Source organism: Adelges cooleyi, unplaced genomic scaffold, assembly GCF_023614345.1.
Source record: "Adelges cooleyi isolate 19-005CV unplaced genomic scaffold, UGA_ACOO_1.1 ACOO_flye_CR_arks_rails_tigmint_CR_PRNA_9, whole genome shotgun sequence".
NCBI classification, from domain to species: domain Eukaryota; kingdom Metazoa; phylum Arthropoda; class Insecta; order Hemiptera; family Adelgidae; genus Adelges; species Adelges cooleyi.
In genome coordinates, this window is record NW_026096579.1 from 5,095,897 (window position 1) to 5,121,170 (window position 25,274).

The following is a 25,274-nucleotide window of genomic DNA, read 5'->3' on the forward strand; positions in this document are numbered from 1 at the left end:
TCGCCGGCTCGTGTATAGGTATATTATATATTTTTATATGTAGGTACAATATTATTAACATTTCGTCCGGAGGCTTCCGTCGCCGCCCCGTGTAGCTTTTAATAACACGGGGAAGCCGTTCACGTATATACATAATATAGTGTATATTAAATAGGCTCGGTGTCTGTGATTTTCTGAATTATTCGGTTTTTGACGGCTTCCGTCGTTTCGGATTCGGTAATAGCTGGCCGTATAGCTGCTGCTGCAACGCTATCATTATTGTTACAATCATTCCATTTTTGTTTTCCATTAAGAGGCAAGAGGGGTGATGGTGGTGGTGGAAATAATCATAGTTTTACCTATTAATGTAAACCCAACTATACTAACCGCTCGGAGCGTTCCGATTAACGGATTCCAATAATGGATATCGTCTTGGAAAATCGACAGTGCGTCTCGTATAGGTATTATGTTGGAAATATGGATCAAACGGCCGTTCGTGATCACTACCGAGTGTAAGTAAGCACGGCGTTTCTCTGGTTTAACTCGTTTCCCGGCATTATTAATCACACACGCCGATCATCTTATTGGGAGGATATATTATGAACGCAAGAGTGAAAACGTGTTATAGTTTGTTGACCATTCGATCGGCCGCGCGTTCATTAATAATAAAATCGTTGCTGCCGTTGTCTGTGTGTAAGTCATCAATTTGTATTTTGTTCAACAGAGGTCGAATATTATTATTATTATAATTTCCACTGTGACTTCCAGCTATTATTTCTACCTACCGTTTCGCTTCCTCTATGTAACGCGCGCGCCGCTCACATACGAAATACGTACCTATGTATATATTATTATAATAGATTCTATTAAACATAAATCATAAGACCTATAGCCTCGTCGCTGTACTCGTTTTCGATTTAATTATAAAACCATTCGATAGCAGCACGTACGCATAATACAGGATACACCCTGTAATATTAATCTGTAAAGGACCAGGAGCCGCTTATATGCAGTACCCATCTACATGATTGAATTTTTATGTTGCCACCGTTGTGCAGTATATAGCCTGATAATGTTTTATCGTTCGATAAGGGTCTGTTGTGTTTTCCAAATGTTTTGTAAAATATACCTACACTTCCATGCACATTAACCAGCGAGTGTCCGAATTCGGAGAGTTAAAAATAAATTAATCATTTTTCGGCGGTAAAACTGGTTAACTGTTTTCGATTAAAATCTGAAATCTAAAACAGTTGAAAGTCACTCGAACTTAACGAAAAAACAACCCAGGCTTTTGCAAACTCCGATTTTAATACAAGATTTCAAATGCAAACACAACAAATGTGTTGTTTTATGTTGTTGCGGCGCATTATCTGATTTAATTTTTCGCAGCTGCCTTTGTAATGGTTTTTTTTATACATAAGATAACTGTTTTGCTAATCTTTAATGTACAAACAATGGTGGCGACGCACAAAAAAAAAAAAAATTATTTATATTTTGCACCTTCTCGGTGGTTTTTTTTTTATTATTATCTTCACGTTACGACCGTATCGGCTAGATCCATCTTCCCGTACTTACTTACTTCTGTGGTGCCTCCTCTGTGAACACATATCATACGTACACCGAGAGATCTCGAAAGATGCTGTACACGTTATCCGGGACCGTTTACACGGCGGCCCCGAAGTTATTGCTTTGGCTGTAATAGATTATCGACGGCCTATGTGTGCAATAAACACCAGTTGTCGCCGCCGTGGGAGTCGTCGGCGGTGCACACAAATAAAACGTGTAAATATCGCGTTATTGCGTTTATAAATAATTGTTTTGATATAAAAAAAAAAAAAAATACAGATTGGCTACCGCTGATAATGTTTTTTCGCTTTAATGGTCGCGCTTGTGTAAGTATAGTGTACCTACATTTACCCGGAGACAAATCTCATACAAATGGTGGTGTCCGAGATAAGGTGAGCCACGCCGATCACAAGACCCGTACGGACTACAGCTCGGGTGTACACAAACCGCTAAGTAGTATGTATACTAAGTAAATAATATTATACTGTAAACATCTCGCTCTTGCAACTGCAGTCATTACTCATAATATACATATACTCGTATGTATATATTACCTACTGGTCGACGTTCGAATACTTTGCACGTTAACCCGTTTGCTTTTCGAAAATGTCTTGTATGATTTTTTATAATTAGTAAACTCTTTTATGAATTTTAGTAATGGTAGACAAATAAAATTACTTACGTCACTATTTCAGGAAATAATATAATATTTGAATTATTATTTCAACGTAAAAACCGCGTGTTATAACAATGTTTATAATAATATTAATAATATTATATTATACTGGTTAAACGTAGTGTTGAGAAAAGACAACTAAACTAGATAAGATATAAGATTACTAATTTAAGATAATATTTTATCTAGATAAAAATAACACATGAAGTTCTTCCCTGTATATTGTGAAAATTTAATAATTCTACTGATAATATTGGCTTCACATACGTACACATTATAGCTCAAATCTTTAAATTAAGATTTTGCGAAAAATGGCCTATACTTTAGAAATGAGCTGGGTAGTGTCCTCTTAAAATATTTTTATTTAGATAATTTATCTAGGTAAAACTGGTGTCTAGATAATTTCCAACACTGACTTAAACGATATAAACATTGGCACAAATAAAAACGAGCGGGAGAGGGCACAAAATTGGTGTAGCCATAATGGTTTTCTTTTTAAAATCAAAGTCCGTCGAAGGTAGGGTAAAAATGTCTCGAAGTTTTTCCAACTACTCGACTCCCTCTCACACAAGTTTTGACAACCATCATTATTGTTATTCACTATCTTGTCTGTAAACGCAAAATTCGTGGCTAATTTTCGCGCCCATAGCAACAATTCTCGTGCATATTATATCACACAGTACAATACACAAAGCTGCGCGCGTTGCATCTGCCATCCCATAACGGGTTAAATGACTTTTTCCCGGGTGCTGTACACAGTCGTGCCGCCGGCTGAATAATAATAATAATTATAAAAAACAAAACGACCTTACACGGTCTCGGTAGTACCAATAAGTCTCGATAAAACGTGTTTATCGAATCGGCAGCGGGTAGAACCGGACGACGGATGTATCGCTCCCGGGTTAAATCCAAACCTACCTACGCTCGAACCGCGTTCGCCGAGAGTACGCTATGAGTTATTTGATAAATCGAATGAAAAGAAATAAAAAATCCAAATAATAAAAAAACGCGTATATGACGGGTGCATAATGTAATATTATGTATAACAAAAACGAAATACCTACTTACATCTTACCGGACGGTTTTTCAGAGCCAACGCCTGTTAAAATTCCATTACGACGCACGATGTGCTTAATTAAATAGCGCCCGTGAGATCATTGGGCGTGACCTTAACTATAAATAACACATACCGTATGTATGTATACATATAAATACACTGCGTGTGATTTGTGTATAATAACAATAATGATAAAAAATATACAATCATAAACGATCCTGATTCGTTTTGGGGTACGCATATATACCTATACATAGGTATGTGTACGGTATCGCGCGCGGACTTAATTGATTTTTGTTTTTACTAATCGCACTTTGCGTTTACAGCAATTAAAAATGATGAGCTCCAACTCGGGTATATTTATCATATTTATATACAATGAATCCTCTAACCGAATGTAAATAAAAATATAAGCGTACAATTTAATTTAAAAATTCACACGACTTGGTAAAACCGATAAATATACCATTTTAGGTTCGCGCGCAGAAGTGTAAAATATAACAAAAAAGGTCTCGTTCTACAAAAAAAAAAAAGCGCTCCTAGTCTTTCAATAATTAGTATAATATACTCGTTGTATAATTTAGAAATATACGGTTTTATTTCTTTAATATGTTTTATTCAAATTTGGTATAAAATTGTATAAAATTTGTTTGACGTTTTATAACGTGAATAATTAAGATAGGACTCTACCCAGGCCATTTCTAAAGGAGTAAAGTATAGGCAATTCTTTGAAAAATATTAATTTAGAGTTTATACTTATTAATACATTAATGAGGATACTTTATTGATTGCCATTTTTTGTGTCGGACTATCACAGTCATTTATCTATTGGATAATTTACAATTTGTTTTCCAATCAAAACTGCTTTGTCCGGGATAAGTATATGTGAGACCAGTATAATACTAGTATTAATAATTAATACAGTAGATTAACCAAATTTTCACAATGTATAGAAAAGAACTGTATCTATGGGGTAGCGTTTTTATTTCTTTTTGATATTTATACGTTTTAAGAATAATGGAATTTGTTCGACTTTCGAGAAAACTTACTTGTGGTATAGGTCCGGCCTGCTCTTTTATATAATATTTAAACGGATGCAGCGCGTTTTTTTAAGGGTATAACATACAGAAAAATAAAAAATAAAAACCCAAAAGTGTCCGTTATGTTATTAAACGATCTCTGCCGCGTTTTTCGGTGTCTTGCGGATGCTTGTGAGATGGACGACCGCCGTATAGGACTTGATCTATAAATTATTATTATTTTTATAACTAGCAAGTCTATGGCCGCGGGATGAAGCTATAAACGCCATCGGGTCAAGCGACTATAGAGGAAAAAAGAATGATTAATTCCGATAAAAATCACAATCCAACGGCAAGCGGGCAACAGCGCCGCCACAGGACCGGTAGGAGCTGATGCGACGATAACGTCCGTGTTTTTTTTTTAATAGCTTTTGGCAGTTTTTGGAGTGCAGGTAAGTCGGACCCGATTGGTAATAAAACGATCATCAATCATACGGGCGGCTACTAAAATATATAATATAATATTTTCAATCGTGATGCCGCCGCGCCGATCCGAAGGCACACAAAATGTATCAATCAAGTGGCGGTACTGCATCCGAAACGCGTACCTTATGTCCGTCCGTCGTTTTTGTATTGATTTACACTTAAAGAGGAAAAAACTGTCAAACGCCGTTCGAGATTTGTCGATAATACCCATAGACCTTAGACCGCGCGCGCTAAGTACAAGTATAGGTACGTATACAAGCGGCCTATCGCATCCGGCTACCCGCGTTCACCGGGCGGACGGCTCGCAGCGACCGCGTCTTAGCGAGTGGACGTATAAAGTACTTAAGTACATCGGGCCTATGTTAATTATTATCATCCGCTACGGCGACCACCGATAAATTGAAATTACGCTCTCGCGGCTCACCACCGCGCACCGTCGTCGTCGTTATTATTATTGTTATTATTGTATAAGCAACCAGCTATTATTATTAGGTATATAGGTATACCTACTACTACTACTACTACTACTACCATATTACTGGCCAGCAGCTACTTGAGTGCGTATGTTTATGTGTGTATTATATTATTATAATGGCCACGAGAAGATGATGATATAGGCGCGTGAGAGCCGTCGGTGCTGGACTCGTTTAAATTGCTCACAAATTGCCCGGCGGACAGGTAACTGAGTGGCTTGTGCAATTTGCAGTCAGCTCGGGTGCATATTATCATTTTTTTTCTTTCTTATTCTTCTTCTCCTCCTCTTGTCGGCCGCGCGATTAATGAAAAGAAGGTTTTATGAAATTGGTTTTTTTTTTACCACTCTATTTAACCGTTTGAAAATTATCCGGACACCGCAAACGGGAGAGCGGGGTAGAGACCACATACGCGCATCGATACCACGTATTGACCGTCAGCGCTCTTGATTTTTTATTTTTTTCCTATTTAACCGTTCTTACCGTACGCGAAACGGTTAAGTACGTTTAAACGGTCCGTCTCGTTAAAGGTTTCACCCAATCATTTTGCCACACGCACGCAAGTTTACCGCCTAAACCGGATATTGTTATTTTGAGAAAACCGAAGACACAGCTTTTGTCATTTGCGATGACCAGAAACCCGAGGCGTCGGTTTTATGTAATATATAGTAATATGATCTGCCAGTGGACTGGAATGACGGATAAAACGAAAACGAAAAACCTATTAACGTCACATTAGAAACGCAAAAAAAAAAAATTATGTATAATTATTTTGCTCGTCTGTGTATATTCATAATATGATATCCACCGGCAGAATAGTCAAACCATAATATTTTGTATATTATCATTATAAACAAAAAACACTTAACTCTCTCCGTCAATTATCGCACACAGGCCGCAGGGGCATAGAACACCAGAGTGAAATTAAAAAAAAAAAAACATCCGTTTTATTTAACGTGTATAATGAAAACTATTAGGTACATATTATAAAAATATTTTGGTTTGGGTTCAACTCATCTAAAGAGTGTTTAATGGTCGTTAGACTTTGTTTTCAATTTAAGTCTAGACCATAAGTATTAACACTAACAGTGACGTTTCCCGTTTCAAAATATGTATTTAATAACTTTAACAAAGTTTAACTATTGTTAAATTTTTCTATTGTAACAATAGAACAAGAATATTTATCAGACATCATAGTATTAGTCTTCATGAAAATCAATACTTGTTGGTTGTTTGACAAGCGACAACCGATAAAAATAATTTCGATAAAACACTGATAATTTAATTAATATCAACTGCAAAAGTTGGGCCAACTAAAATAGTGGTTAATATAGGGACACAATACATACTTTATAGTCAGAATAACTAAATAAATAGTTGCTTTTACTAAATGTTTAGCAAACTATTTATTTAGTTAGTCCAACTAGAACATTTTTTTTGTGTCCCTACATTAACCATAATATTTTAGCTGGACCAACTATGTCTTATCTGTGGCCGTCTAACTAAAGTACTTTTTCAGTGTTTATACACACATATTTAAATTAATTGTTTTATTTCTTCGTTTTATTAAGTATCATAATATTATCGTGGCTTTTTGGGGGGCCCAAATGCACACTCGGGCTGTAATTCCGAGCCCGCGACGGCCGTTCCACGTGACGTAGGTACCTATACTGCGGTAATTGCCAACCGAGAGCAACGATTTTACACGGTGTATATACTTACACACACACACACACATATATTATATGTATCTCTCTTACCCCGACGTCGTGGTCGAGGCACCTACCTTCGATGGAAAATCGCCATCGGACAAAAGTGCGGTTACGGATGACGATGGCGATCATCGGTGAGTTTGTTTTTGTTGCCGGACTCGGTTGGGTCACGCGCGCTCGTCAAATAGCGCGTAACAAGGCGGCGGATCTAACGAGGAGGACACCGGCCGTTCACGGCGATTGTGTGTTTACACCAAAAAAAAAAAAGAAAAGTATAGGTACCCGCCTATAAAAAAGTGTAACGCGAAAGAAACTAGAATATAATACAAAAATCACCTCTAGGTAAATGAAAATTACCAATAATATACACCTTTTAAACGGAATCGGTATAATGACGTGTGCGGACCAGAAGGCGGTGGCAAATCTCGCGGAACCGTCACGTCCATCGCACGCTGTTAATAATAACGTTAAAGTGTGTGTGTGTATTGAATAAATAGGTATTATAGAGAGACGACTCGACGCGGTTATAGGACTCGTCGGTTGGTCGGGGCAAGCCGCAAAAGCGAAAGAGAAAAAAATCCTGGTAAAAATCAGAAATTGTGGGATGCGGAACCGTTTAATAAGCCGTCGACCACGGGCACCGGGGGTGTACGTGCCCGTGAAATTATCATCGGGCAAAAGGCAAAACAAATACGGTCGAAAAACAATCTAATTTGTATTATTATTATTATTGTAAACGGCCGTGTCGACCGGGGGCGGGTGTGTGTGTGTTGGTCCCGGAACCACGGACAGCGGCTATTAAGTGCTCTTTTCGCGCCTCCGACTATTTTCACGGTCGCATTATTGCAACGCACGATCGCCACGGCCTAAAGTAAACTATACTTAAACCCTATCATTGAGTAACAAATCAATGGCGGTCACCCTAATGATAAGGGCCTAATATCTGTCCAATCGTCACAACCCATTAGGACCTATGTGAAAAAATATATAGGGCTTACACCGGTTGGTCCGTCGCTTATGGTCCTGATTAAAATATAATTTTTTTTAACTTTTAAAAGGTCATTTAATTCTGCAATATAAATGTTGCTAAAAATATGATATACATTCCTAAATTCAAGGATTATGGGAAAAAAGAAAATTATTGTACGACCTTGTTTCACAATTAAACGTTAATACATTTTAACAAATTCATAATGTTCGGAAGGGATACAGTATATTATTTTGGATCATCTCCTCGTGCCTGAACATTTTTCCATTGTTTGGAGTTGGTAAAAGTTTTAGATTAAATATTATCGCCACAGCGGTTATGGCTTTAGTTTAACACTTTACCGTTTTATAGGGTTGTAAATCGACACCGCGTTATAATAATATTATAATGCATGTGCACATATGCATATGTTATGGTTTTTCTTTCACCTAGTGGAATTTGAAATATGTTTGTGATTTCGACGAATAAGGCACGATTAATCCGTAATACCGGTTTACCATAAATAAATAAATTACCATCGGTTTCAACGTTCAAGTCATACGTCGTACGTACAACGCGCACCTCAAGGAGTCTCGTGTGTCATATTATTATTATTGTCGTTTTTATTGCACCGACCACAGGTGGATAAAATTACTTCAATACCGACAACAGACTGGAGTCGCCAAAGCAAGCCACTTTCGTGTAACGTCAATGGACTACTATAATAAATTGGACCCTTAGCCCAATAGATGGCCCGATATAAAATTGACATTTCCAACGTATTAATTAAAGAAGCAACAAAACTCATATAACTTGATTCCAAAAATGCACTATTGAACTAAGTTCGATCGCAACTAACCGGTATTGCAGCTCAAAAGTCATTCAACCATTCAATCACCTTAAATTATGAGCAGAGTATACTTTATCGCCTCACACGCTATAAATTTAAATAAACGTTTCGTACAATCATTACAAATTATTAATATAGTTATGTCTATTAATTTAAAAAAAAAATGTATTTTTACATCTACATATTTAAATTTACGCATAAATTATATGTACAGAGCTAAAAAATACGTATCCAAATATATTTCAAATGTCCGTGTGTAATCATATTTTGGGTTATCCACCAACATTATACATAAGTGGTAGTTGATAATAATCGTTGATATTCGATTGTACCGACAAAAGACAATAATGCTTATAGTAATAATATTGAACGCCTTTAACGAAAGCAAGTAGTATTGAGAAGTGATTACTACAACATCGAATTCATCGTCCTGAACAATGGTCAAAGCATGTGTTTCTCACAACGCAACGATATTGAGCCTATGTTTGAGTACGGGTTTTTTTTTTTAAATTTAAATTTTCCCTTTTGTCGCAGCATTGTTCTCGATAATTGGCACGTGTTGTCTTGAGACTTTGCCATTGCCGTTGCACAAATGGTTAACGGCCCTCGAGTGGTTCGGTTAGAAGAAAGTCCATTATAAAGCATAATAATATAATAATAATCGCACTACAAACACGCGGAGCAATGATTTCCGTGTAATTACATTACCGGTATTACCATTAAGCCCAATAATTGTTACATTTAATCTAAAAGTATAAATAAATAAATGTATACATATTTAATTAACGGCTACTACCTAGTATATATATTTAATAGTAAACCACTTCTCGGGTTCCCACGTACAAAAATCCAGCAACCACTTGTTAACGTCGTTAATAAGGAATTGGAAATTAATTTTCAATATTAACATATGATGATAATGATAATGATGGTCGCCGACTGCAGTATACAGACGATTCAGTATGCAAATACACAAACGGAGCTATTAACATGGCAGGCAGGTTGTAATACGTAATAACGCGTTTTTTATGTATTCTAAAAAAAAAAAAAAAAACTCGATCAAAACATTATTAAACGGTAGGCTTCTAAAACGAATAGTTGGTGTAATCGTTAAAAGCATCAATAATTGACAGCGAGTATAAAATACAGACTAGTTAATCGGCCAAAGATTACATCGCTTGTTAGCCGTTCAAAACCGTCGTTGTTCCATCATTAATTGGTCGAGACCAAAGAGAGTTAAACGTCAGTCGAGCCGACCCCAACCGTTCAGTGATTTTTTCAACCACGGGGAGGGGGTTGTGCAAAGAAAGGTTTACTGTTTTAGGAAAATGTAATTTTGTCACGATTTATAATGCAAATTAATCGATGAACTTTTGATTCAGATTTGAGACGCACGTTTGGATCGGATTGATCTTAACTTATTCAAGTCTGCTAAGTTTTTTTATAAAGTCACTCAAACGGATCTCAACCACAGATTAAATAAAACCAGATAGTGCACTCTAAATAAAAAACAAATCGAAAAATGTTAACAAACTTTAATAATCTCAGGTCAGTGTAACCAAAAAACGTAAACAAATAATCCTTCTATTATCCAATGTGGTCAAGAAACATCTGTAATGTTGTCACCGTCAACAATCGTTAATCAACCACTTGTTATCAGTATTTCTCATCGGTTTTGGCCCTGCTGCGTTAAGTTTAAGCCAATCAAAAATGGTTATTTGAAAATCTATATTGTTCTACAATGGAGTTTGCGTCTCCACCCAAATTCGTACGGTCATTCCTATGTATTAATTATTGTTGCATTTTTTTTCTTCATAAAGAGGGTGGATTTTCTTCCATATCCCCCCCCCCTCCACCTAACCAAGATAAGAGCCCACGGTTCTGTGCGACTCGCGGGGAGAACAGCAAAGACAAAGCGTGCGCTCAAACGGTCACGTTGACCGTGCGTCATAAAACATAATAATAATGTCCGGCCGCCGTGTATGATAATAGTGAAAAGGATGCGTTCAGGTGCCGTCAATAGGTCATAGGGTGAGCAAACATCAATAACCCGCCCGGAGCCGGTCCGTGAATATTTATCTCTCTATTGACCCGTCAAACTGTGTGTACACAAACTCACCAGAGAAAAAGAGATCTCCGTGCAACAGCTAGGTATGTGTATAATATTATACACAATATATATATATAAATATGACGACGGTATCACCGCGCTGTATAGTATAGGCTTTCGACACGTTTTTTCTGATATATATTTTTTTTTCTTTCACCGCCACAACCTCTGTACTACACTTGCGCGATAGCAATCCGCAACGTTCGATTCCGCGATACACATAGGTAATATTATTATGATTTATATGTCGTTAAGTCGCACGTTAAATGTATATTTTGATCGTCCGGTGGAGTAAGTATAAGTGTATATTATAATAACCCAACGGTTGTTGTACGCGCGCGTTCTTCTCGTTTTTATGGCAAGAATGATTTTTCATAATTTCCCCCCCCCCTCCCCAACAACCGCAAACATATCGATATCAGGACGTTTTAATGGGCCCAAAAAAAAAAAACTCTCAGAATCAAGTGTGTTTTATTTTATTTCAAATAAATCTTCCACAGGCGTTGCAGACTTCCAGTGTACGTGGGCAACTCGTTTTCTAACTGTGTAATCCGGTGCTCGATGCTTGTAATATTTTTATTTTCTTCTTTAATTACTACTCAACCGATTGGACACAGCACAGCGGGTCATTCGTTAATCACGTTAAAATGATTTTTTATTTATATTCTTTTTTTAACTCCTAGCTCGTCACTCCGGTGTAACCGGCGAACTCATTCCTTGTGTATATTTATATATATATTAGTTAATTAATACGGTTAAAAAATAAAACGGTTCATACCGCATATTATAATATTAATTACTGGAATAAATGATAATTTGTAAATGCACTTTACTAGCCAAGCCTAGTCGCGCGAGTTTGAAATTGTTCTGTAATTGCTTTAGTTGTTTTCTGTATACATTAAAAAAAAAAATAATAAAATACCTAAAGAATATGTACTCAACTTGGAACATGTATTATTATTATTATCATCTTATAGAGGTAGTCTTTGGTTGTTTTTATTCTTCGTCCCGTCGCTTTAAATCTACCGCTGCGCTTGTTTGTCGCTAATCCGTTATAATTGCATACACATACTTGGTTTATAATAATATGTAAGTGAACAATTTGCCGTAGCGGTCAATTAAAGATTATATCCAAACCTCCGTGCGGCCTTTTATTGCAATATTTTTATCAGCAAACATTGATTGTAATAAAATTACTTATATAACGCGTGTACAGAGAAAGGACTCGAGAATAACATAGGTATACACAGTGACAGTTAGACTTCAATGTTTATTCGAGATTAATAAGGGCGACTTTAACGACTCAAAATGGAATAACTCAGATCCGATTAACGTTTCCCGTTGGCTGTACACCTACACGGTTTGTCGATCTTAGACTCAAAAATCAATGGTCAAGATTAAACCTGCACTGCAGCTACCAACTCTTGATATATATTTTGTTGGTTATAAAAACCGAAAATGGGTTTATTTTTCAACGCTATCCCGATTTTCTAAATCCATGACCAGTGTTTTTTTTATCAATTAAGACATTTAAGAGAGGAGGGTTAAAATAAAACAATGCAAAACTAAATGAGAATCGTTAAATTGCTCAAATTTAACAAACCGCTGGCTAAAATAGTGTAAGCCTCGAAATTTAGGTATTTGAGCCGACCTAACTTCAAGTTTTATAAAGGCTTTAGTATAGTCTTCTTCCCCGTCAATGTCCGCTGACGACGAGGGCTCACTTTTAATTTATTACCACGTCCCTGATCGCCCTATACAAAATCCCGTTCACGCTCATAACTACCCGAACATATATCACTGTTATACATGTTAAACATATATATTATATTTCAAGCTAACCGCGTTTGCCGATATTGTTTCAGATAAGACACAGATTCGGTTGCTACGACCAAGTGACCGAGGTGAACAGACTCCGAGTGCGTTATTGTAATTGGGTCCGGTTTTTGAAAATCACGCAGCACCATTCCGAACAACATGTCAACGTATTGGGAACCAAAATAAAAGGTATATTATATACACGCCATACACTTACATACATGTATATTATACCTATATAATATTACCAGCAACCGGTTCGATACGTTTTTGTTTCACCGAAATACGTTTTATTATTATTTTTTTTTTTATCATGACGATTATATGCGATTATTCGAGTATCTCGTTGAACCTGTTCGGGGTTTAACACCGCGTCTTATGGATTTATGGTCGCGTCTCAGATGTGTGTGTGTGAGAACCGGCGCGCGTTTCGTCACATTTCTATAAGCGGTTATCAGCTCATTAAAATATCATATACGTACGCGTTTATCTATAACGCGGGTAAAATATTTTATAATTTTTTTTTTGTTGTACTTTTCACAGGCGAACCCATGTACGAGGTGATAAAAAACATACCCGCCAACACGGAACTGATCGTGCACTATCTCCCGGAGAGGCCGGAAGAAATATTCTTCATGCCTGCCGTCCACTACCTGAGGAACACGCTGTACAGGCGCACGATGGACACCATCCTGGAAGGTAAGTCGCGCGCGGTACATACCTACTTATAGGAACGGCGAGAATCTAGCGTTTAATCTATCTGTCTATCTGTATCTCGAGTTATCCTCGGTCAGGCGAACTCACAAACGCCTCAGCACCGCCGATGTTATCACCGATAACACTATGCTATATAAAAGGTCAGACGACGGTGGAAATACTCTCTATACCAACAGCATAGGCGCAAATACCCAAAGACGTTACAAATGAAATTTCGCGCAAATTCGCCTATACGGACGGCATAAACCCCGTTCCTTTGTGATAGGCGTATATTATATAAGATGTTCAAGAGATTAATATTGTTCACCGTCGTTAAAGTCTTCGTGAAAGGTTTGACGACATAGCATAGTGTATATAAATGTTTAATACAAATTAAGGGCTGCGGGGGAAAAAAGATCAATGTCAATTTTTGTTCATTCTGAGAAAATCATGTCTTTAATTTCAAAACGTAATACATTTTGCCAGTCTTTTTTCCCTGGTTCGAGCGCATAAACGATGCAATACGTCAATACAAATAATTTGATACCAAAATCTCATTTTTGAAAAAAATTGACATTGATCTTTTTTCCCCGCAGCTCTTCAAATTAATATGTACATATTATTATACACCTATAATAACTAGAATGTTACGTTTTCTGCGGTCTTACGCTAATTAAGTCTTTTAATAATTCTGGTTTAATAATACAGCGGCGTTAATTGAATATGAAAACGCGTTTTTCGGGCGCGTGTGACGATATTCTGGCGTCAGACTGATTCGTCATAGATAGTGCGCAGTCGACAAACAAAAAAAAAAAAACCTGTGGCGACGGCTGTGTATGTAAAGTACCTATACCTACTATATTATTATATACATGGACGAGACCGAGGGTCTGCGGTAATTGCCGTCCCCGTAAGTATGCAAATGGTCGACTAATTGAACCGAACGCTGCAGCGGATAAACGGAAGCCGGCAACGGCAACGTCTTGGAAGTTGGACACGCATGTAATGTGTGCGGGGGACGACGAAAAACAACGAGACGACCGACAATAATTACCCGGCGAATATATAACAGATATAAGTACGGTTTATACACATTTTATGTACGGTATTATATTATTATATTGTGTGTACGGATCGGCGGCGGGAAACAATGGGAAAGTCGGCGCCTTTGACCGAGACCAGGGCCCCCGGAATGCCATATTTATCTTTTAGCAGCCACTATAATATCGCCAAGGTGACCAGCAACAATTCGGTGCATTCCACCGGTGACGACACGACTCCGCCATTAGGTCCAGTCCGATTGATACCGCGGTGGCGGCCAGATGCATTATTGCATATTACCCGTTTAATTGCACTATTTCATGATAACCGTGGCCGCTCAACTGTATAAGGATTGAGACCATCGACCCATTAGGTAGACATATCTTAGTGGGCATACGTTGATCCGAGAAGTCCGAAAACGACTTGGAAAAAATTAGGAAAATTTTTGCAAAGTTTACATGTCACTATAGATTATAGAATTACAGATGTCTTATAGAAGACGCACTGAAGAAGAAGAATCAAAATTTGTAGAATCGTTTTTCAGCGGTGGAGCTCGAGATCGCACTTCGCCATTATTCAAAAGACATCCCTTATATTGAAATGGATTCAATACTTGTGATAGGTGTGTTGGCTTGCTCGTGTACAGTTCATGCAACGCGTCTTCCCTACAATGATGTATTTAGTGCCAACGATATACTTTTACTGTCAAATACTTACCAAGAGAAGTTTCTCTTTCTCAATTCGTCGACCGCGTGCATTGAGAATATATAAATCAAACTAAATGCAACGTATTATAATATTAATATACGATTTATAACGGCCAGGTCTTCGATGGTTACAATAATAATTATTATTTCATTGGAGCGAGGAAAAGCGCACGAGTCGTTTATCGCTCCGTTGTCATCTGCATATATACACCGTGTGATGGTGCTCCGGTAGAAAGTCTTCTACGACGGACTTGAAATAATAACATAAGTGTTCTGGTACAATCCAATTATTAAATTATACCGCGCGCGTTCAATAAATGACAGTTGTTCGTACCTCGCTATCGTTCAACGGTCGTAAATAGAAAAAAAAAAAATAAAGAAGCGTTTCACTTGATACCAGTATTTCCGGAAGACGTTCCTCTGTATCGCGTTCAATAACACAATAAATATACACATACACATAAAGTATGTTATCAAACTAGCAATTACGGTGGTCATGCATATATCATTAACGACACCTCGTGAACCGTTTTCAATGGCGGCGGTCGGCACCAATGTCTGACACGCCGTGGCTTGCAATAGCGTAGTCTGCTGGCTGTACGAAAGCTACCGCGAGAAATCCAGTTTGAAAAGTCGGATCAAAAAGAAAAAAAGAAGCGTCCGAGTTTTGATAATAAAAAAATGGTTTAATCGAGAATTGCGGTGCCCGCACGAAACTTGCACAACGCAAGACGAAACATCCGGTTGCAGCAAAGCGACTGTTTCCTGTGTCGTTGTGCTGTGACAAAAGCGAATCTAGTTCCTATCTAAAGGTGTACATAATAACGTAGAGAACGGATTAATAGGAGAAGAAGGAAAAAAACGAAATGCACGCATTTTGGATCTCTATGGATATGTCTGACCGGTGGTTGTCAGTCGGTGGTTTTTTTTTTTTTTTTTTAACCGGCTGAAAGGAATTGGGCTTGTCGACGGACAAAAGAACGGGCCGTCCGAAAAGTCAGTACTCTTTTCAATCTGGAAACGTGACGTCTGTAATAATGACCTACAAACGGTCGGGGCACACTTCGGGTCCATTGTCTCGAAAACACCTCGTTTTTCTCAATCTTTGAATCTCTCGACAAAATCGGTGCTTCCCCCTCGTTGACTTCGGACAGCCGCGTTCGCCGGCACCGAGTTAATCTCTGCGCTAGAACCAGCACATCTACACAACAACGTGGCTATCGACTATTGTAAACACCACGAGTGGTATGCGCCTTCAACCGTGTGCGTTATACGCGTGTGTTTTTTATTTTATTTTGTATTATTATTATTATTATTCACTGTCCTCTCGAATCTAACAAGCGTGCATTAGGCACGCACGAGCCATGTCCGCATCAACAATGCATTAACAATTTTTTTTTCATTCACCACCACCCCCCCCTCTCCGTCTCCACTTAGCCACTGGTTCACCCAACTAATTACATTCGTCAATGGATCCGCGCGACCGTCCGAGACCTGTGGAAAAATGGTCGCTACATGGTCTACGCGGTAACGCATCACGGTCCACGATGACATTATATAGTGTGATAATAGCTGTTGTCCGTAGCCACACGGTTATAGGTTCTAATAGAGCACACAATATATGTATAGGTACGGCATATAGAGAGAAACAAATTTTGTTCAAAGTGACACAGTATACTATTCAATAATATGCAAATAGATAAGACGATTTTAATTTTACGATACAAATAAACCCTCTTAACTCCTTAACATTAACGATTGCTTGTCCGACTCTGAATGGTTTAATTGGTCTAATTGCTTAGGTACAATATTCGTATAATATATTTGGTCTTTCTATAGTACCTATATTATCATTGGTCATTTGGCCGGCCGCGGCGGTCTTAGCTCGAATCCTTACTGCACGCTGCGGCTACCCCGCACGGTAGTTTTGCGCATTGCATGACCTTGTGCGATCATGCCTTATCGGGCGTACACACAAGCTGGGACACTTGAATTTATTTCTTCAAACGGATTCGCAATGAAATACACACACGGTGGCTGAGGCCAATGCGAGAGATCATTCAAATGCACCTCGGCATCGCAATATTATGGTAATTTCACGAATCGAATTTCGAATCCGGGCCGACCGTCGTCAAGTGTCCACCGTGAATCGCTTTAACGACTCCCCCCCCCCCCGACCCCCGTAAGTATATGTTGCGCGTTTAAGACGAAAGTAAAAATGAAGGGAAAAAATGTATACATATTATACAAACGCGCACGCATTTAGAATTGTACATAAAGAGTAAAAAAATAAAACGAGAAAGACACAGAATCCATGACCAATACCGCTGTATAATAACATATATAATACGGTTTGTCCATTGTTCTGGTGGCTATTGGTGATTGTGCGACGACGGCGACGAAGACTGTGATATGCGCTACACAGTCGGCGGCGTTCACTTCCAAACGGTAGCGGCACGTATCCTTCTATTGTTTAGGCCGATCGTCGGGTATTGTCCGGTCTATCGACGGCCGGCGGACTTGCATAGTGTCACGGACTTGATTTGCCTGTCTGTCTGTCTGTCTACACCATAACCCAACTGTATAGAAACACACGGAAAATCTACGTTTATCGCAGCCACCGACGATATCGGTACGGGTACGACCAGCGTAGTAAACGGCTATTTTCACCCGAGTTCGAAAACATTTACAAGACAAATGGTAAATTTCTGGGTGTGCTGACACCCAGCCGAGTATGATGTTCGGCTAGAACGTCTTGATTGGACGACAAGGATCCCGAGTTCGAGGCCTCCCCTATCTCTGCGCTGCTGTCCCTTTACCGATAATTGTATTTTGTTAGAAAAAATCATTTTAATTTAGATGGCGTCTTATGGTTTTTAAAGAATTTGCTATCTACCATAGTTAATAAAGGTGATTTTTTTAGATTTATACGTTTTTACTTATTTTTCCCAAATTCCTGATAGTTTAATCTATATATTAAAAATAGAATTGTTTATTATAAAATTGGGCATCGAGTGGGAACGTTATTCGTTTTGGTAACCCGTTACCGATGTAAGAATCTCTCCAAGGAAGATGTCTTCTCAACATCAAATAATCGGATTTATCGAAGAAAAAACGGACGCTGACGGATTAATCGTCGCGCGTCAAATGCTAACCCAATACCGTTGTATTTTTATTGCACACAAAAACACTATGATTTGAGCTGCGGCGATAGTATTATATACAAACACATAACAATATAATATGGCGATTGAATTTAATGTAGAATTTTTTTTTTTTTCTATCATTTCAGATTCTCCGTTGGACCTGTCAATGTCTTTATTGTCCAGAGCGTTCGGCACGTCTTCCGCATCGTCCATGTCATCGCCGCCGAGTGCTTTGGACGTTGACGAGCGAAAATCTTTATCAGACGAATCTTCGTCGGCCAATTCACTTTCCGGAGATACCGTTGACCACAAAATGCACGCCATCAACAGCACTCCAGTGAAGTCAAGACCGTTCCGCGGTGAACGTACCTTGCTTCCTTGCGAAGTTTGCCGCAAGGCGTTCGACAGACCGTCGTTGCTCAAGAGACACATGAGGACGCACACCGGTAAGCGCTACCGTGTTATATTATCAATACACCGCAAAAGTAAAAAACAATTATTATCAGATAGCATTGTTTTAGATTGTTATCATTGACTGCCCAATACTGAAATTATCGTTTGTTTAATGAAATTAAGTCCTGCGTTGACTGTCAACGTTTGTTTAATATGAATAAATATTATTATAGACTATGATATTAATGTTTTCTATTATTTTTTTTTAGGAGAAAAACCTCATGTCTGCGCTGTGTGCAACAAAGGATTTTCAACGTCTAGTTCGTTGAACACCCATAGACGGATACACAGTGGCGAAAAACCCCACCAGTGTGGCGTTTGTGGAAAACGGTTTACTGCCAGCTCCAACCTTTACTATCACAGAATGACACACATCAAGGTAAGTCGATATTTTTCTTCGATTTTATTTGGGGCAAAATCATACATATGATGTGAAATTTGATTGTCTTACACACAATGTACAATGATTTACAAAAAAAACAACTTGTAGTTGGAATGAAGGCTGAAATCAAATCTATAAAGTTCAAATACCTACTCGTTCAACAAGAAATTAAAATTTATAGGTTTTTTTTATTTTTAATTTTTGGATCTTTATTATGTAACAATCGTATAAACTTTATTGCGAATAACGGGTCAAGAGTAATGCCTTTATTTGACAAGAAATTCGGCTCACGTATGACGTTTAAGTAGAAACCTATTTAAAAAAAAAATATTTCAAAACTAGTTAAACGCTGGTGATTAAAATTCATATTGGCAGTTGTACGCTATAAACTAACTAGATATTTTAATTTGACAAAACAAATCAGGTTCTTCAAATAAAATACACATATTCGGATTTAGATTACAATAAAATGTTAATTAGTCTTTTTATACATTTTATAAACTCTAGTTTAATTTTATATTCGATTAATTAGCAACTGGTAGTACATAAGAGGTTAAAACAACGATACATATCTTCAGAATAATTAGGTGTTTCTTGTTTTGGAAAAATAACACCATCCGTGATTAAAAAAATCCCCAATTTTTTTATTTGAACAGACACAAATTCCTATACTTATTGGTTGTTTCGTTGACCGCAGCTTACTGTTTATTCGATAAAACTAAAGTATGTGTTATGTCAAAGACCACACAAGTTTCGGTTGGAAATGTTTATTTTGTAATGGTTTTAATTAAAATGATTAGCGTGACCAGTGTTTTGTTTTTTTTTCAATAATAATAACATAATTTAACAGTAATCGATAATCTTCAATACGGCCCAAAGTGAAACCGAGTTACATACGAAAATAGTATCGAATCTCGTGGGCTTGATCACAATATACATAATATGTATACACGTGCATTGTTCATCGTACCCATAAACTGTTGTTTGATCGCCTAAAACAACGGCTAAAAAAACCGTCGTGACCACGGCGGAGGGCTAAAGACAGGATCCACGTACAGCTTCTCCTGTGTCGGATGTGTTTTTTAACGGACCCAGATAGACACACACGCAAGATTATGGGTCTTTAATGATACGTCTGAACCAGTCTGGGGGCCATGCACATTGTTATTACCGTGCACACGGCGGCGGATTGGTTACTAGATATTATAATAATATTATATTATATATTGTATATTTTTAACTCAAATTATTATACACACGGAATTAAAATTAAAATAATCGTGTGGAACGCACGTAACGTGCGGGGCTACTTACTTGCGGCCGACAGTGGCCGAGATGGTGACCGGATACCGCGGCGGTATAGTTTAATTTTTGTTATTATAACGTGTGCTCGCAATTTAAATATACATAGTTGGTACTATAATATAATATTAATCTTAATACCCAACGGCTCTAATAAATCGATCAGTTTCCAAGCGCGCGCTCCGATAGCTTCAGAATCGGTATGCGGCGAGATCAGAACCTTTATGATATTAGGTTCAACATTATTATTAACGTTACTTTGTTCCTTTATATAATATATACATATTTCTGGTCTAAATCTCGTTCACGAACCTACCTATATTATAATCTCAATGTGTATTATCGATTAAAGTTTAGATCGCCGATATCAAATTGAATCGTTTAAAATAGTAGGTATGTATTTTTTTTTTTTTTTACCTAACTCGAACAATACCTTAGAGTCTATGATGAAATTTGTATCGCAGAGTTTTCTCGCTGTTTAATTTTTCGTTGTATAGGCCTGCTGATCCTCATCAAGCGTAACTTCTTATTATACTCTTTATCCCACCACCGCCGTTTTGGTTTTTAATATCGCTTATGCCTTGCTTGCCAATTACATCTTGAAACGGACAATTTTATTGGGCTCCCAAATTTGTTCAGTACAATCTCATCGTTCGACCTAGTCTTGTGGATGTGTTATTTTTCTTTTGTCTTAGGCCAAGTTTTACACGAGTATTGAATACATATACATTATATTACGAGTTGTTCTACTATTTTTTACAGGAATTACCTTTGTATACAAGTAACTGGTAACTGGTAAAAGACTTATATTTACATAATATGGCTTACAATGACAACAATAAAAAATATATCAGCTATGTGCCATCATTATAGCGGCTAAAACATTTACACCGTACGTTATTCTGCATTTTAACAATTACCTAAAACATGCACGACACTGTAAGATCGTGTTTATACGCGTGTACTGACCAAACGGCTTGACTTTGAGGTCCGGTAATCACTACAATATACTCTACTAGAATTTCAAGAATAAATAATCACTATACTCAAACTACCGGATCTCGTTTATCATATTATTATTTTATTATGTGAGTCGTTGTTATGACGTTAGATACGACGACTCGATGATGTATGGACCTATGTGTATAATAACTTAATACACGATAAATTCAATAGATTCGGCGATAAATCTTAGCCGCACGGGGTGACTTGACGCCAGCTGAGACGACGGGTGAAATACCTACTCGGTGCGGACGTGTAAGCTTATAAATGCTCTACTGGCACGCGACGCTAAGTGCAATATTGACGGTTTAGCTCAGCGACTTAACCCCGGGGCTTAAGACACGCCACACCGCACCACGTGTCAATAATGGCCGCGATAAATAATTATTATATCTTGCGATTCGCGGTACCAGACCCGCGTAGCACCACGGATTTAATAAAACCAGATGTGTATTGTTCACTAAAGAAAAGTGAAAAATGTAAACAAACTTTGATACACACTCTATATCCAATCATTTTTGCATTGGCGGAGAAGGATCAGGGTGAACCTTAAAATTATTGCTTTTCAAAATTCCTATATTTATTTTTTCATCTCGTGGGTCCGTGATTTTTTGGTTTTCAAGCGAATCCGAATCGTTCAAACGTGTATAAAATTAATAGGCGCCTATCGCATTTAACTTATGGTGAACGCGCTTCGACTTAACACATTCCTATGACAAATCGGTCGAGCCGGTCGTTCGAAACTAATTTGCCGCGAACGACGAGTTTTATAATATTACAGTGCCAGCAGCAGCTGTAGTATAAATTTCAAAAAAAAAAAAATTTAACCAATTTTTCATCGGGCCGGCCCGTGCGCGTTAAAGCACCGGGTGGTCGTGTAAGCGTGTGTTATATTTACCGCCGCCGCGACCTTATGCACAGCGGTATCTACATACAGTACTGTGTTTTTACACATACCATATTATACATACATATGTACAGAAATAAATACCCGGCCCTGGTCTTTGTGCCGTGGGAACTGCCTGTATAAACGCTATCCGGTACCGTATCTCGACGGCAGCGTTATCATGGCCGAGTATCTATCTATCCACAGCAGTATACTTCTAAGTACTATACAGGTAGGTATGCATTTTATTCGGGTGCAAACGTATAATTTTGCTTGCAAGACCGTCGGCTGCTGCCGCGGCTGACAAGCGCACGGTACTTTTTTTTTACAATAATTTATTGTACATAAATAATAATATTATGTGCAGTGCCCAGACTCTCAGCTGTTGATCGGTGCTATTTCGCAATGCGTGTAAAAGTCAATAAAAATACTTAAGGTATATTAATACGGTCCGTGTATATAGTATAGTAAGTAAGGAGGGTGCGTTATGGACGATGATCGTTATCGTCTGACAGATTATCTAGTGACCAGATCGACGACACGGAGATTTATGCCTGTTGTTCCGTCGATGACACCGGTTGCTTATTGTTTTATAATACATAGTAAGAAACTGATCTTTCTAGATTTTGGTTGATAGTTGGCCAACTAAGATAAAACCGCGGAGGTCATCGATAGCTTCCGTACAAACATATAACGTCATAAGCGAAAATATTAACCATATATATTATTATCAGGTGGCAGAGGGTTGGGAAAGCTATATCCTTATGCTCCTAATCCTGCAGTCACTTAGAACCCTACAGTGGATTAAATCTACCCAAGCTACTGCGGTGGAAAACACCGAATAACGCAAATATATTACTCTCTGCGAGCAGTTGGCAACAACAGTATACAGTGCGGTTTGGGCAAAAGTACCTGTCTACGACTTGAGGGTTCGTCAGCGACCACGGCAACCGAAGGGTACTCGAAAACGACATTCCGGATAACGATCAGATATATAATAAAATAATATAATAACCACGTTACCGCACGCCATGTCTTTCTCCTCGTATAAGTTCGCCTATATTATACTCGAGGTGATTATAATACATACATATATACCGGCAAACCAAAATAAGACGAGGGAAAAGAAAACAAGACCATATGACTTCCTGTGCACACGGTAGCCTATTGTCCGCTATGGAACCCTCTCGGACGGCGTTCGAGTATATACATACATGTATAATAGACTCGTTACAAGGTACTGCAGTATATATATATATATATATTATATAGGGACCTGTACGTAGAGGCGTTTTCGGAAAAAAGTTGCAAAATCATCATCGATCGAACGACCGGTGCGATGACTGGTCCATTAAAAAAAAAAGGTAGGTATATAGGCATCGTCAAAACTAATGACCGCAAGCGGGTTTACAAAAATTATAATTTGATGTCTGAGCGGGCGGAACGCGTGCCACTTAAATGAGCAACGGTCGTGTCGAGAGTGATTGAATTAAACGATTCTATTCAAACCATTATCACCGTTGTGGCACGTCCAAGTGAATATTGTATAAGAATTATTACACACACACACACTATGTATATAAACTAACGAAACGTTTCCGTCCGGTAGTTTTTTACATGGTCTCTCGGTCCTGTGCAAATACAACAATTTTTTTTCCTATCATAAAAGTATAACATATATCATCATCATCGTCATTCGTCGGCTTAACGGGCCTTTTAAGTCCAACGCTGCCATCACGAGACGGTTGAAAAGTGCATCACAATGCGGAAATAATTCCGTTTCCGGTTTTTATAATTATAATATCATAACGAAAAGTCTACATCTCGGTGGATATTTCTGAAAGACTTCAACGCCCGTCGTTTTTTTTTTTTTTTGTGTAAAAACTATAATATTTAAAATTACAATAAAGCAAACTTGTGAGAATAAAATAAAAACGACCGGTTTCCCCTCAAAAATTATTTCCGAGCGCATCCAACACGCATAATGTTTTTGTCAGGTGCATTTCGGAGCAATATACGCATTTATTTATGTATAATTTTTTTTTTTATTTTTTTTTTGTCGACCAACTGTCCCGCAACAATACCGGCCAAGCAATTACATCACTTGCGTGTTGTCTCACAAGGAAATGGCCGCATATAATATATCGTGTGCACTGTTGTGTACGTTGGGCGTTTGAAGAGCAATTTCCTATTTCACAAAACCATATGGCGTCGCCTTGTGTGTGCGTCTTAGCCGCGAAGCACATTATAGTAACATATTTTGTATAACAATCGCTATTATCTTATTCTTTTACTTCCACCCGAAAAAAAAAGGGTTTCTGGCAGACCGGAACCCCGCAACAAAAATACATACTTCTTGGACACGGTCCGAGTGGCAATTCTCACAACACCCTCCCACGTTGACTCCGCCGTGGAACGTGAAAATGGGTCACTAATTTATTTAAAAAAAAAAACAGTTTTAAAAAACCGCCTTTAAAGCTCATCCAATATTAATATGTGCACGCCAAAATGGCAATGTTAAATTCGACATTTATTTTGTGGCTGTAACATAAAAACCGGTTTGGATGGAAAAAAAATTGATTACATACATTTTTATTCTTGTTATTATTTTTTTTTTTTTTTATTCGAATACTCAAAACATATTATTACAATATTGTATTTTGCTTATTTCGTTCCGATTTATAATACGATTTTCCATTACCGTATTTGTACACATAACATAATAATATTATGATAAAATACATAATAGCGTTTTTACGACAAGAATGACAGATCGCCGTATTAAAAATTTACATTTTTTCCATATAGGTAGGTGTACTTTGTATCAGTAAACGCACGGATGACGATCAGATGCATGTCTTAAGACCAGTAGATGCGTATGAGATATTTTCGTAAACTTTATCTGTTTAGGTTCGTTTCGTGCACACGGCGGAGACAGACATTTTC

General features: G+C 37.8%; 1 protein-coding gene across 2 annotated transcripts in view; it reads left to right on the forward strand.

Annotated features, from left to right (window-relative positions):
* Positions 1–25,274, forward strand: part of LOC126846929 (zinc finger protein 235-like) — a 65,403-nt gene that overhangs the window by 12,991 nt on the left and 27,138 nt on the right. For both annotated transcript variants that reach the window (XM_050586827.1, XM_050586828.1), the window contains exons 2-5: positions 12,761–12,902; positions 13,257–13,412; positions 18,450–18,749; positions 18,966–19,135. In XM_050586827.1, the coding sequence (XP_050442784.1) occupies positions 12,761–12,902; positions 13,257–13,412; positions 18,450–18,749; positions 18,966–19,135 (768 nt within the window). The remainder of the gene's footprint in view (positions 1–12,760; positions 12,903–13,256; positions 13,413–18,449; positions 18,750–18,965; positions 19,136–25,274) is intronic.